This window comes from Haemaphysalis longicornis, unplaced genomic scaffold (genome assembly GCF_048455015.1).
Source record: "Haemaphysalis longicornis isolate Haplotype H1 unplaced genomic scaffold, Haemaphysalis longicornis Haplotype H1 scaffold_7, whole genome shotgun sequence".
Taxonomy (NCBI): domain Eukaryota; kingdom Metazoa; phylum Arthropoda; class Arachnida; order Ixodida; family Ixodidae; genus Haemaphysalis; species Haemaphysalis longicornis.
The window spans coordinates 112,055,377-112,069,765 of NW_027526422.1; the positions used below are offsets into that span (position 1 = coordinate 112,055,377).

At 40.3% G+C, this 14,389-nt stretch overlaps 1 protein-coding gene across 3 annotated transcripts in view; it reads right to left on the bottom strand.

The window, feature by feature from the left end:
• Positions 1-14,389, bottom strand: part of LOC144146814 (uncharacterized) — a 47,423-nt gene that overhangs the window by 16,524 nt on the left and 16,510 nt on the right. Inside the window, exons 3-6 of one of the 3 annotated variants that reach the window (XM_077678740.1) lie at positions 14,061-14,087; positions 13,545-13,652; positions 3,207-3,311; positions 536-643 (exon numbers count right to left, since the gene is read on the bottom strand). In XM_077678740.1, coding sequence (XP_077534866.1) covers positions 536-643; positions 3,207-3,311; positions 13,545-13,652; positions 14,061-14,087 — 348 coding nt within the window. The remainder of the gene's footprint in view (positions 1-535; positions 644-3,206; positions 3,312-13,544; positions 13,653-14,060; positions 14,088-14,389) is intronic. The other 2 variants (XM_077678741.1, XM_077678742.1) reach the window with 2 other exon arrangements.

Below are 14,389 nucleotides of genomic sequence, written 5' to 3' on the forward strand. Positions count from 1 at the left end.
TTGCGGCAACCTTGAATTAAATGTTATATTGAAAAGAAATCTCCGAACGCTGGCCTACCGTGCGTTACGGCTTAAAAATGGTTAGTGATCTAATAAAAATTTGATTGTGAACTGTGACGCTAACCGTGCAGCTTTATCGATGTAGTTACAAACACATACAAAATATTGAAACTATATTATACGGATGCAATTAAAAATATTTTACTGCCATTTGCGCTACTGGCACGTAGTCATAAAATATTTTATTCGTTGAAGTTCTTCGAGCCGTAAAGTTGAACCCATGGATGCCGACGAGCTAATATGTGTACCATGACGTAAATATCTCTAAACACGCAGCTCATTTTTTAATGTGTTTTTTAACGTCAATCTGATATTTCTAAGAGTTCCAAAGAACAGGTAAATCAGTGTCAAGCTACTTCAAAGCTTGGCGTAAAAATTTGTAAAAAGACATCTAAATATGTTTGTTGAAAGTTTGGGTTTGCATCTTTATCTATGCGAAGATGGAGTGCCTCAAGGAGGAAAAAGAAACGCTTACATCCTTTTTCCCCGTTTGTATTTGTAGCAGTGCTTTCAGATTTTTGCGGGGTTGTTGTGGGTGGACTTGTAGTTGCTTCAGATGTTGGTGAGGTCGTCGTGGAGGCAGCTGAAATAAAGAGCCAGGATGGCCAGCATAACTAATGAACGCAGCGTGCTGGATATAGTAAATTAGCAGCTGATGCCTTTTCTGAGGCTTTCTGACAACATACAATTTATGCCTTTTTTGAAGTGAATTCTTGTTTTTGTATGATTGCTTTGAATATGTTTATTGACACCTTTGCTAAGTTATCGTAAACCTTTCAAAGAGAAGTTGTTTAAAAGAAATACTGATTTCAAAAAACACAAAACTAGCTTAAAATAAATAACAAACATCTCATCACTGTTCTTTCGAGAACTGTAGTATCTAATATACACTATTTCAGTTTATAGCACTTTATTCCAGTTTATATTCCTGTTTATAGCGCTTTATGTATACCCCCTCGCCTTTCGGTTAGGCTTTGTGAGCGAAAGAGCAGTGACTGTGTTAAGACTCAGGTCCTTCTATGACCCTTCTATTTCAGGTGTTAAGGTTCTGCCTACTATCCGATGTATAGGCGCAGCATTATGTAAATTTGGGCGTTATGACATGACAAGCGAACCAGCACTCAGTATTTGTCGACAGTTGGATACTGATTACAGAGACCAGGCATAAAACGTGGTGTTCGGCGCAACGTAAGGTCGCCTGATATGTCGCTACTACTTCTCCATACAAACCTATCCAAAAGCTAGATTTAAAGTTCAAAATACGGGAACGTATTATTACGGGAACGTAAGTACGGGAACGCCAAGCTGATTTCACATAGTGGCCACTCTCTTTTTGTGTACAAATGACATCATAAGTGGAACCCGGTCTTTCTTCCGCCTTTGTTCTCAAACCACTTCCCTTCTACTAGGTATAAGGTGGCATTTTAATGACAATTTCAAATCACGCCGTGATGCCCGCCAACAAAACACGAGATCTATGCACGGGCTCTTAAATACGGTCGACTAGTGGTAAAATAAACAATTAAATAACGAAAGTTTGCCGCTGTCGGTTGACTATATTATCTTCAATAAACTTAGGCCAGTAGAACCAGCAGCGCTTTTATGTACGCACTAAAGGCAGCCTACAAAAATGAAACTTTGTGGAACTTTGACCGCCTCGGTCAAAGTTCCACTTTTCTGCCAAGTAAATTGTCACATCTTCCGTTGTGAATGATAGCGTTGGGAGAGCTCATATTCTGTATCCTGAAACAAGTACTCAGGCCAAAAAGTGTGCACTTAAAATAACTTTATCCGGGAAAAATCTTTAGTTTGTACTTGCCTCAGCCACGATAGATAATTTAAGAGGATTCGCAGTTGCGGGCGATTTGTTCGATAAACTTTTCATTTTAAAGAAATCATAACCCTTTAAGCACAAGTGCCGTCAAAAGGTGTATACCAGTGAACGGTAATGGCCTATATAGACGCTCACTACCCACGCGTAAGCGGGACACACAAACCAGCCAGTGTTAGCTGAAGAGGCTAGGCTGCTCAGACGGGACAACCATTAATTAGTGCAATTTCATTATTGACATTAAATGCAACTGACAACCCACTGTGGACGCCTTCTTCCAGTGAGCAGTACTGCTAACAGAACATTTAGATATGGGCGGCTTTTCAGGGCACAGCTTGGTGACTGTTCCTCCCTGGTTGTTATTTGTGACTGGTGCAATACAAGAATGGAGGACGAACGACCGGTTCTGACTTGCTTGCAGCATTCGACAGGAAATACAAAGCCAATCACGACAGTTTGGCGTACCGAACCGTGTGTAACGTAGAACAGGGCTCCAACTTAAACGTACTTTTTGGATAAAGAGCACGTCGGAGGGCACCTAATGAGCGAAAGGAGAAATTAAGATGTCAGTATGAATTGCTTATTGATCAGAGAGCATGGAGTGTCTAGTCACCTATCAGACGTCTAATGGACTCAAAACTGTACGACTGTAAAGATAATACAAACAGGTATTCAAATTTACGCCTCTAGAAATCTAGCAAATCCCTCATCCGCAATATCGGCCAATTGAAGGGTGGTAATACCTTATAGTGTGCAGGTGGGGGAACCTTGTTGATAAAAGCTTTCAAACCTGGCTCTATCACGTGTTTCGGCTCTCAAGTCGTTAGCGAGCATATCGATAATTTGTTGTGAACATCCTATACTTTTCTTATTATTATTCATTAGAAGGTGCAGGTAATCGCGGTGTAATATTTATGCAGGTATGAACAAGTTTACGCGTTCTAAACTTATTTAGACTGATGATGAAATTTTGAAGACCTTTTAAAAACGAGTGCGCTAACACCACGTAGGAATAAAATATATGTCTTTAGAGCTCAGCGAGCCGTAACTTTGAATACTCAGACGCCGCCAAGGGTTAAATGTACATAATCCCGTAAATGTCTCCAATCACGAGAATTTGATGTTTACATTAGTGTTACCCACGTCAATCCAACCTTGATAAAACCTATACGCTTGCAGATAAATCGCAATAAACCTAGTTTACTATTTGCGTTATAAATTATACAAAGAGTGTAGGTACATTTGGTGAACGGCTTAGTTTGAATCGTTAGCTGTGACAAAGGTTCAGCGCCTAAAAAGACAAAGAAACACTTACAGTTATATGCCACACTTGAATTTGTAGCAGCATGTTGAGATGTTTCCGAAACTGTTGTAGATGGTGGTGCAGCTGTAGTTGCAGGAGACGACTCCGAGGAGGGAGCTGGAAAAAGCATAAGAATGGGCAGTATAAGATATAAACATAGACTGACGGGTATGGCAAATGAAGAAATATTACCTATTTTCAGGATTTCTGACAGACGTACCCATTATTCGTTTCTTGGTGTTAACTGGTGTTTTTGTATGTTATCTTTGAATGTTGTTATTGAAAGTTTGTGAATTCATCGTAAACTGTGTAAGTTGTTTAAAGGACAAATTGGTTTCACTAAACGCACAAACAAGCTAGAAAAATAACAATAGCTCAGAACTGTCTATTATAGGAACTGTATAAGCGAAATGCGAATGCAGACAATTTTAAATACGTTATAAAAATTTTAAAGCTACCTTTTGTTTCACCCTGGATGAATGAGAATTATGTTCCTACGATCAGTTTTATTTTTTTAGTTATGGTTCACTCAAAGCCACAGTCATTGAAAAAAGATTTTGGGTTAAAAGAAACGTATGAGACATAAGAAATTACAGCGCGATATTAGCTCTATCTACAATGTTAGCCGTATGAAGCAAAGAATGCCCATGAAAAAAAACAAGCACTACAAATATTCTTTTGAAAAATTTGGGCAACAAAATTTTGAGTGTTGGTTATCACTAATGGAATAGATACAGTGCCACATAGAAGGCGATTCTGTGCACGACTACTCCAGGGTAAAAAGAGCGAAAAATGATCAGTGCTGCAAATGTAAATTGAACTTTCAAAGCGAGTGAGTCGGTAATAGTTCCGAGAGTAAACTGTTGACTACTGTAGGATGATAATACAATTTCACCGAGTTACTCGGGATGTTTGGTGCCCCACAGACAAAGATGGCAGGGCGAGGTTAGATTTCATGGTAGTAGAGCTTGTATTTCGGCAGTAGATGGACAGAATAAATCTACCGCAGTGTTAGTGAGCTGGTTCTAGGGCAGTTACAATTTTATCCTGACTTTGGGCCCTCGCAAAGCATCTCAATTCTAGATTGAAACGTGTGCAGTTATGTAGAGCTTCACTTTCAGTGGCGCTTGGGCAAGAACAAATTGAGACGTGAAAACCATCGTGCGGTTTTCATTTGTCATTAAGAATTTTGTTTGGAGATTTTAGAAAGGCTGTTGTTTTTGTAAATTATGAGGTATTTGAAAAGTAACTGAGTTTATTTAATATTGATAAGGTAAAAATTGAAGCGGAAGACGCAGTTAGATAAATGCGCAATACTTTGCATTTAGTAGTGTTAAGTTTCATTACCCGTGTTTTACATTTGTTAAACGCAGCATAAGCGGACTGTATGGGGCAGTGTCTTTGTTTATACTTATTTTGCAAAAAGAACACAGTAGTGTGGCTATTAAAAAACGCTCAATCTTAACATAAATTCACACGTCGTCAATATTGATAAACGAAGGCGGCCCAAAAACCCTTACCTGCAGTACACCTGAAGAAACGTGGCGGAAACGTGAGCAATACTGATTTGCGATGACACACTGAGAAAATTGTATTATTTTCAAAAAGTACTGCTTAAATATGTCCTAAACTTATTTACAGATGAAACCTTTTTCCTGACGTTGCGTATACAACATTGTCTAAAGTACACTCGATAGAATTGTTTATTTAGATACTTAACACATTACGTCGCCGCTTTAACGCAGTGAGATCGTTTCTACGTATGTTGCAATGTTAAGTTTCATCAAAGATTTTCTACGTTTGTACATTTGCACATGCCCAGGCTTCTGTGAGGGTGGCAAGATGCGGAGAGCATGTGTCTATTGCTGATAGCAAAAATTCACGTTTGTTGACGACGCTGTCTACATTTATCAACATAACAGCGTGTTTTTTCGAATGGCTTCGGCTGCCCCTGTCGGCTACTTACGAAACGTCATTTACAGTGCCCGTTACGTTCCTATATATGTCACTGTGTTTATTGGCCCTATTGTTTTGTTATTTACGGTGGATCTGTAAGTGTAGTCGTTTCGTGTTTGTATTTAGCTTTTTTATCTGTGAAGAAAATAAGTATAAACGGCTTGCTTTTTCTCGAATTCGGTCGGAGAATTCGGTTGGAACCAGACGGGCAGCGACACATATCTGCGATACTGGTACTTTGTTTGGCTTGAAGAGCTTGTGCACTAAAAATACTTGTTCATTTGTCTTCGGGGTCATTAATTTGAAAATCATATGGCAGCTTTTGTTTGTGGATCGAATGGCTACGAAGATCCATACATTCAAATAAGTGTGCATGCCATTAGTCTACCATTATGCTAAACGCTTTAGTTAGTGTCGGTTTATTTTTTCTAAGTTCTTATAGCTCCAGAAAAACTATGATTAACAGAATATTTCTACCTAAATGATCTTAAATTTCGTCAATAGACGGCTGCAAAACATTTCTCTATAGAGCATGCGGGTCTGCAGTCGGCTGTATTTGCATTGTTTGTGCGCAAATGTCGTGTCTTTCAGAAACGTTCTACTACATCAAGCTTATTTTAAATTTTCGGTGCTTTCAGTTATATGCACTGTAGCCGGAATTATTGCTTTTAAATTTGCCGGCTTGCAATGCCTGAAGCTTTGAACTATGAAATAAACGTGTGGGAACATCTTTGAGCAAACGAAAGATGCCGCGCATAAGTTTTCTTGGTTTCGAGGCAAAGGATATACACCAAAAAAAATGCGTCTGATCTATCATTAGGCCCTTGATTAGCTTCTCTGTACCCGCCCAATAATCACCGCAGAACCACAGAAAGAAACTCTGTCAAAGTTTCCCTCAATTCGTTTCGGCATGTTTTGATGCTCTAAATCGTTTTATACGAGTTGTTATTCGTCTAAACTTTACGGAATTCTGAACTTTACAGAATTACCCATTTTTGATATGTTGGACGAAGATTATTTCCCAGCATTGCCTCATCAATACCCATATATGATGTTTTTTTCTGTAAAATCTACTGCCCTAAGCCTAAAACACTAAGAAAAAAACGTTTCTTGCACCTATAACCTCCCTTTCTGAAATTGTAAAGATCCTAGGGTTATTAGCTCACTTTTTTGCTTTCCGTTCCTCAGTATTGGGTCGAAAGTAAGCACTTCAGATCTTTTCTATCTTGAAGCAGCCTTAATTACGCCCTTTCCAGTCTGTCGGCCGGTGCTCCCCTAATGCTGGCTGTGTAACACGGCGCGGCGCAGGTGAACATACCAGAGTAAAAAGTTTGCCAACATCTTTTTGCCACGCAAAAAAAGGAAGTTCCGCAAAATCAAGCTCTATCTTGATACTTGCCAAAGGCTGTGTAGCAGAAGTCCAAACGCTAGCCCGCTGTTTCACTGACAGCACTTTTAACAGCATAGCGAAGACGGCCATTGAAGCCCACATATTTCCGAGACCTATTCACGCAGCAAAACTTTCACTCGGGAAATAAAGCTCTATGCGGTTCATTATTTCAAGGCGAGTCTGAAATACGTGCAAGGTACATTGAGAGAACGCGAGTAATAAAAACCTGAATTGACCTTTCAATATGGCGAAGAATGTTCGCGCCAGAGTAAGGGCAGGCATTTGTTGAAGTCGATCTCCGAAGTTTCTGCAATCTGACCAATCTACCGAATGAATGACGGACTGACTGACTTGTGCATTCCTCCGCAAAGTATTCAGGAACACTTACAGCAAAAGCAACCAGTCAAGTTTGCGAACCACTGCTCACAAAGCAACCTTTGGGATTTGTAACTCAGACCACATACCGAACAAGTTTGCGAAGCTGGGTGAGTGGGGCAGGATCCATGATTAGAAACAGCGCAAGAGACAGGACGAGGAAACAACGCCCGTCCTTGTCAGTTTCCTCGTCCTGTCTCTTGCGCTGTTTCTAATCATGAACCACATACCATTCGTTAGTTTTACCGCACCAATCCTTCATAATGGGCATCAGGGCAGGATCTTAGTACCAATTTGTACTTTCACTTCTTTCAAGGAAAATGGGTGTCCGTTGCTTGAAGCACTTGTAACATATCAACGTTTGCGTATACCTACCCATTCCGATGGTATTTATCTGTTACTTGTAAAGATGGTAACAATTGCCCTGTACTTCCTGGGAGGTGTTTGCAATGACGTAGATATGTTTTTTTGCGCAGCATTCTATATCTTTGTCTCTTCTTCATTATACTTAGAGCCGAATTTCAGTATGAGTAGCACTGTACCCACGTTTTTTTAATTTGTTTTTTTTTCACCATTATGTACGACTGAACAAATATAGGGAGCAGCATCCTTAGCCCAATAATAATGTATTCGTTCCAAGTGGCAGGCGTCTTGCATGATTGGTTGATTTTCACTGAATATTTATTCTTGTTTTCTTCGTTTTTTCTATGAGTTCTTTTGCTTAAACATTCTCGTAAGAAAAGTTGTTTACGATGTATATTTTTGTTTAGTTTTTATGTTTGATACTTTTTCTTTCTTATGATACTTTCTTTTTGTTTGTTTGTTTCTTTCTTTATATATCTATTTCTCTCTTCCTTTCTTTCTTTATTTCTTTCTTTCTTTCTTTCTTTCTTTCTTAGCATCCTTATCCCAATAATAGTGCATTCATTCCAAGTGGGAGGCGTCTTGCACAATTGGTTCTTTTTCACTATAGATTTATTCTTCTTTTCCTCGTTCTTTCCATGATGTCTTAGGTTAACATTCTTGTTAAAGTCGTTTACGATGCTTATTTTTATTTATGTTAGGATACTTTTAGTTCTTTTTTTTGCATTCTTTTTTCGTATTTTTCGTTCAACCATTTAGATTCGATCATGCCATATAAGAATAAAAGTTCTGCTTCCGACACTGTAGTTTTTGCGCAAATGCCTAATGGTACACTGGTGGCCAATTCATTTTTTTATTAGTGTGTCAATCGTAGCTCTCTAAGATGTTCATTTGAATTTTTGCGTTTGCCGGAAGATTTATAAGCAGCATATTTTAACACGAAACTGTTTTATGTCGGGGTACTGCAAGACCTCACCGACGTCATCTGTCACGGAAAACAGCGCCAGATAAAGTTTCACTGACGCGGCGGTGCAAGGCTTTTCGCTCACGATCACTCTGCCAAATAGACTAAGAACAAACGCTAATTTAGCTCTATGAACGCGCCTGATGCGCTTCCCTAAAACAATTTCCATTCAGATAGAGCTGTCACCTAAGAAAGGTGAAGTGATGTAGTTAGTCGTGGCGCTAACAAGCACCGATAGTTGGCGCTACTGCTGCGGGTGTGGTGGCCCCGTGTAAGAAAACTGTCGACGACGCCGACTAGCGAATTTCGCACTAAGTGTTGCTTTAGTGCGACGAGAGACGACAACTGGAAGCGGCAGGCGTTCATGCATTCATGGTGCAACCTGTGAACTCTGCCTGACGCGTTTCACAAGCTGAGCTCGTCGGAACGTAATCGTCAGCCGTACGTGCCATGGAGCTCGACCGATGTGGTGGCACCTTTGCCGAAGTGACCCGCCAGCAGGAATTGGGCCGCCAAGCACACCCAGAAGACTGCTGTCGACCCGCAAATCATGCTCCTTTTATTGCGGCGAACCGTGAATTCGCCAATCAATTCGCTGAAAACCAGTTATGTTTTGTTAGCATGGTTTGCGAGCGCCTTTGGTATCAGTCGGATTCACGCAATTCTCCGGCTCATGTAATCGAGTGTGTAATGTTGATGAGTCTGGCGGTGCCTATCAGATGAAATATAAATAGCGGTGTGCAAGTTTATATCCATGCACAGCAAACATGCATCTGCTCTTGTGAAGCCGCATTTTACTTTAGTGTTTTACCAGTTCCTATAAAACAGGAATCAACCACATTGTTTATGTGATTTTGTGGTGCATGCCCCCATAGCATTAACAACAACGCTGTTGCAGCAAAATACCTTGAAATGTGTAACGCTTTACGTACACCTTATCCGGTTATTTGAAGCTTTGTTCGTGTAAGAGCAGCGAATGTCTATTGACTTAGACCTTTGAGGTGTTGGAAGAACGTTTTGAACAACGACATGCTGATTAACGTTGAGCACGAGGAGTGCTGTTTTCAATGAATGCTATTTGATCATTTTAAACCACAAAGAATGACGCTCGAAATTCTATTCTATGCATAGACCGTTTACAGTGCGGCTCCCTGGATGCGGCCATATTGGCCTTTAGTCACGGCTAGCCCTTCAGAACACGTTTCTCGCCGTAGCTGTCACTGGTGCTCGTGCGCATCGGCGAACGATGGCGTAGCTCAATAAGCGCTTTTGAGAACTGCTGCTTTGTGCTGATATAGCTAGGTAGGGAGTGTTACCGTTCTGAGATAACTTAGTTTCAAGAGCATCACACATACAGGTTGTTTGAGAGGTGTTTTAATTGGTGTTAGCCTTCTAGATTCCTATTTACGCGTTTTTTACATTTAAAGCCACCTGATGGCTTCAGTTTTTTCTGTCTAGGTGACTTCTTATATTACCATATAAAAAGACGAAGGGCTGTATTATCGTGTTATAGACCACAATTCTGCATGTATTACTAACATTCTAGAGCTTCTTTTGAAAGCTCTCCTTTCCAGACAGAGCTGTGAAGGTTGGCTGTGGACATAATATATTATCAATATTAGGGGCTGTAAAACAGAAAAGTCCTCATGGGTATGAAAGTTGTACAGAGAAATGTTGTTACTAGGAGCCCCACATTAACGAATTTCTCACACTTACGAAGATTTTTAAAATTCCCGACAGATTGCTTACATTGGCAATGCGAAAATATTCAAAACTACGAATTTTAGTATATCGTACATTTCAGAATAGCGCATGTAATTTACTTTCTTCTTTACAGTCGAGGAATGTTAGTATTACGAATTCTGGTAAAGCAACAGCGCTGCCACTTTTGCTTGAAACAGAAATCGCTGTTTTAGTCTGTTCCCGCGAGTCGAGTAGCTATCATCATCACCATGTCGAGTGACCGATTCCTAGCGCCACAACAAAGCAGTAGTTTAATGTGCAGTAGCCTAGCCAGTCTAGCCGCTTTTGCCCTTTTTCTCTCTGGTTGCCTTGAGCTTAACTCGGTGCCTGTCGGTGGTTTAATTATTTCTCAGCCTATTCAAGTGTGCGGGCATGTATGTTTTTTTGTGAGTGATCTTGATGCGAATATTGTGCAAAATCCAACGGCGAATGAAGTTAGTGACACAGCCAAGAAGAAGCGACAGCGTTCATCGTTCCGACTTAGGTGAAGACGTCTGTGAGTCAGAACACAGAAGAGGATGAGATTGTGAGAAATGTTTGTTTTATCGCACATGAAGAAAGTCACCACTTCCATCGCTCGTTGCGATGATGTACCCGATGAGGTAATGCAGAGAGTGGAATTCGTCGTGCGCGCGGCACTCGGCATAAACAATAGCGGAATTATTCAATAAGGCGGCTTTGAAGTAAGTACATCGGTTTGATTTAAGATTTTGCTTGTCTGCGCACGCGAACGTATCCTTCAATGATATGTCATATTCACTCCTAGTTATGAGCACTGGTGTATAGGTGCAAGTATTTGCTTTCAACAATACTTCAAAATAACGAATGATTTTTACAGTCCAGCGTGATCCGTATATCGATATTTGATTGTATTGCTCTTTCACCACTTCCTCATGTTTCGACGTGCGATGAAAACCTGCAGTGCTCAGCATTATAATTGACCACTGACTTGCAGGCGACGCAACCTGCCTTGTGTGCCTGCTCCGCGTCTACCGCCTGTTTCCTGTTCCGCACATGCTAACTTGCGGCAATTGAAACCAACACGTTGCAACTGCCATATAACGCATACCGTGGACGGGAAAAATCGCGTATGCCTAGGTATTACCGGTAGGCGCGCTCACGCGCAAATTGCGAAATAATAATGAGCGCCTATAGTGAAGTTCATAAACGCGCAATTCGGGGGATAACTTTGTGAGCACATAAAAATATTTTCCGAGCTGTTAAATGACCTGCGTACGTGAGCAGTTTTTTCATTTTTATATTATGAATTACGTCATTCCTTCGGTAGTAAATGCGACATGGCAACTTCTGGATATACTCTTAGCGTTTATTTTCTTTGTGCATTTCTGCATTGTTCTAACACGAAAGTGTTTTACGCCGGGATACAGCTAGACTAAAACTCTTTCGTTTTCAAAGGCCAATAGTGGCGAGTGCAGCGCATGCGGAGTCTGGATAAGGCAGGCCTAACGGCTCGCTCTAAATGGTGTAGAGGGGCAACGTTAGGTAAATGTAAAATTCGGTGATATGACGCAGGAAGACAAGTACTAATTTTTTGTGGTGTAGTGGATACTGGTTACAACAACCAGACCTAAACCGAAATGTTTGGGGCAACGTGACGTGCCCTGGAATAGCAGTCGCCACTAGTACGGCGCGCTAAAATTTGCGGAAGCAAGATTTAAAGTGCATGATAGGGAAGCTTGCGTCACAGCGAATATTATTTTGCGTTTTGGTCATTTCCCTTTCCCTGTAAAAATGGCCTAATAATTGAAACCTGGACTTCAGGTAGTCCTTGTTCTTTGACCACTTCTCCATCTCGTGGTACTTGGCAGCGCTTGAATGACAATGTCAAATCATGCGATGATGCCCGCGAACAAAACACGGGAGTGTTTGCACATGCTTTAAATTACAGCCGACTATGTGAAGACATCACAAAGTAATGAAAGTTGGCCTTTGTGGGTTGATTGTAGTGTCTTCAATAGGAGTGTACTCAATATATCCAGGCCAGTAGACGCAGCGGGACTTTGTTATGTACGCAATAAAGCCAGAGCCCTTACTCATGCTGAGAATCTTATACTTTCCCAATAAGCAAGTTGTCACTTCCCTAGTTGTGAACGGTAGCGTTGGTAGAGTGCATAAGTTTCGTCCTGAAGCAAATACTGCGGCCATGTGGATATCAAATAACGGTATTCGGGAACAAATCGTTAGGCTGTGCTTGCCTCATCCTACAAAAGCAGTTCGAAGGAATTCTGTCGGCGTGCGATTTCTTTGTTGAACTATATAATTTACCGACCTCGTAACACCTAAGGCGAAGTGCCGTCAAAGGTTGCATATCAGTGAACGTGAATTTCCATCATAGACGCTCAGAACCAGAGCGTAAAGAGGCAATAGTAAGCCGCAAAAACAAGCCAATTTTAGCTAAGTGTCTAGGCTGATCCGACGGGACGACTATTTATTATTACGGTTGAATTAAAAAACAGTAGAAACAGGTGAGCATCCAATTTTAGGCCTTTCAGTGAGCTGTAGTGCTGACGGAACGCTTATATATTGGCATCATTTCAGAGCACATGTTGATGAATTTCCTTCGGGGTTTGTAATAAAGACCAGTTAAATACAAATATGAAGGAGCAGCGACCCGTTCTGATTTTCTTCTAGAATTCGTCAGGAAATACAAAGCCATTCAGGATAGTTTTTTGTCGAACGGAACCGTTTATAACAAAAAGCAGGGACCTGACTTCCTCTTGGTGCCTTCTGTCGTGCTCCTCATCCAAAAAATAGATGGAAAAGATAAAACAAATGACAGTATGAAATAATTATTCCTCAGCGAATGAGAAGCACCTCGTAACATCACACAAGAATAATGGTAATAAAAGTGTACGATTACAAAAGAAGTTACGAAAGATATTCAAAGTTTCTGCCTCTAGGAATATGGCAAACCTCTCGTCGGAGGGCTCAGAAATTCAAAGGCTAGGATACATTGAAGGGCCCAGGTTGCGGCAACCTTGCATTAATTGCTATATTGAAAAACAAATCTCCGTACACTGCCCTACCGTCCGTTTCGGCTTTCAAATTGTTAGTGATTGAATGGAAATTTGATTGTGAACTCCCTATGCTTCTTGTTATTCACTATGAAGTGACGCTAACTTTGCAGCTTTATCTATGTAGTTACAAACACGCATAAAATTTTGAATGTATGTTATACCGATGCAATTTCAAAAATCTTTTACAGCCAAAACGGTACCGCCACGTAGTCATAAAATATTTCAGTCATTGAAGTTCTTCGAGCCGTACGTTGAACCCATGGATGCCACCGAGCTAAAAATGAGTACCATGACATGAATATCTCTAAATACCCAGCTCGTTTGTTTTGATGAGTTTTTTTCCTACGTCAATCTAATGTTGCTAAAAGTTCCACAAGAACAGCTAAATCACTGTCAAGCTACGTCAAAGCTCTTCGTAAAAAATTGTAAAAAGACATGTAAATATGATTGTTGAAAGTTTGGGTATGAATCGTTATCTGTGCGAAGATGCAGTGTCTCAAAGAGTAAGAAGGAACGCTTACGTTCATTTTTCCCGTCTGTATTTGTAGCGGTGCTTCCAGATTTTTGTGGAAGTGTTGTGGGTGTACTTGTAGTTGTTTGAGATGCTGGCGACGTCGTGGCGGAGACAGCTGAAATAAAGGGTAAAGATGGCCAGCATAACTAATGAACGCAGTGTACTGGCTATAGAAAATTGGGACCGAATACTCTTTTGAGGCTTTCTGACAACATACAATTTATGATTTTTGAAGTGAATTCTTGTTTTGTATCATTACTTTGAATATGTTTATTGACATATTTACAAAGTCATCGTAAACCTTTCAAAGAGAAGTTCAAAAGAAATATTGATTTCAAAAAACACAAAACTCGCCTAAACTAAATAACAAACACCTCATGACTGGTCTTTATAGAAATGTAGGTGCTAATATACACTATTTTAAATGTTCTGCAAAATTATCAACTACGTCTTAAGTGAGTGCTGATTAATTCGGTTTACGCTCCTGCTATCTGTTTTATATATTCAATTCTGATCCACTCACAGCCAAAGTCGTTACAGGCGGCAGCTGCTTTAAAATATAAGGAAAAGAAACAAAGTGAAAGGCAAAATAAGTTCGATATACAATATTAGCTGCATTGCTCAAAAATGCGTACGAATGAACTAACAAGGAATAATAAGGTTGTATTCATCAATTTTGGGTCAAATATTTTAAAAGAGTCTGTTATCACTAATAGATTAGAAGTAGCGTTTCTTTGACCGACTAGTCAGTAAAACAGTAAAAAATGTGTAGTGCTGAAAAAGGCACTACAACTTTTATGCCTGTTGTCGGTGCGCTAAAATCGGTAATGGGGCTTAGATAATAAATTGATC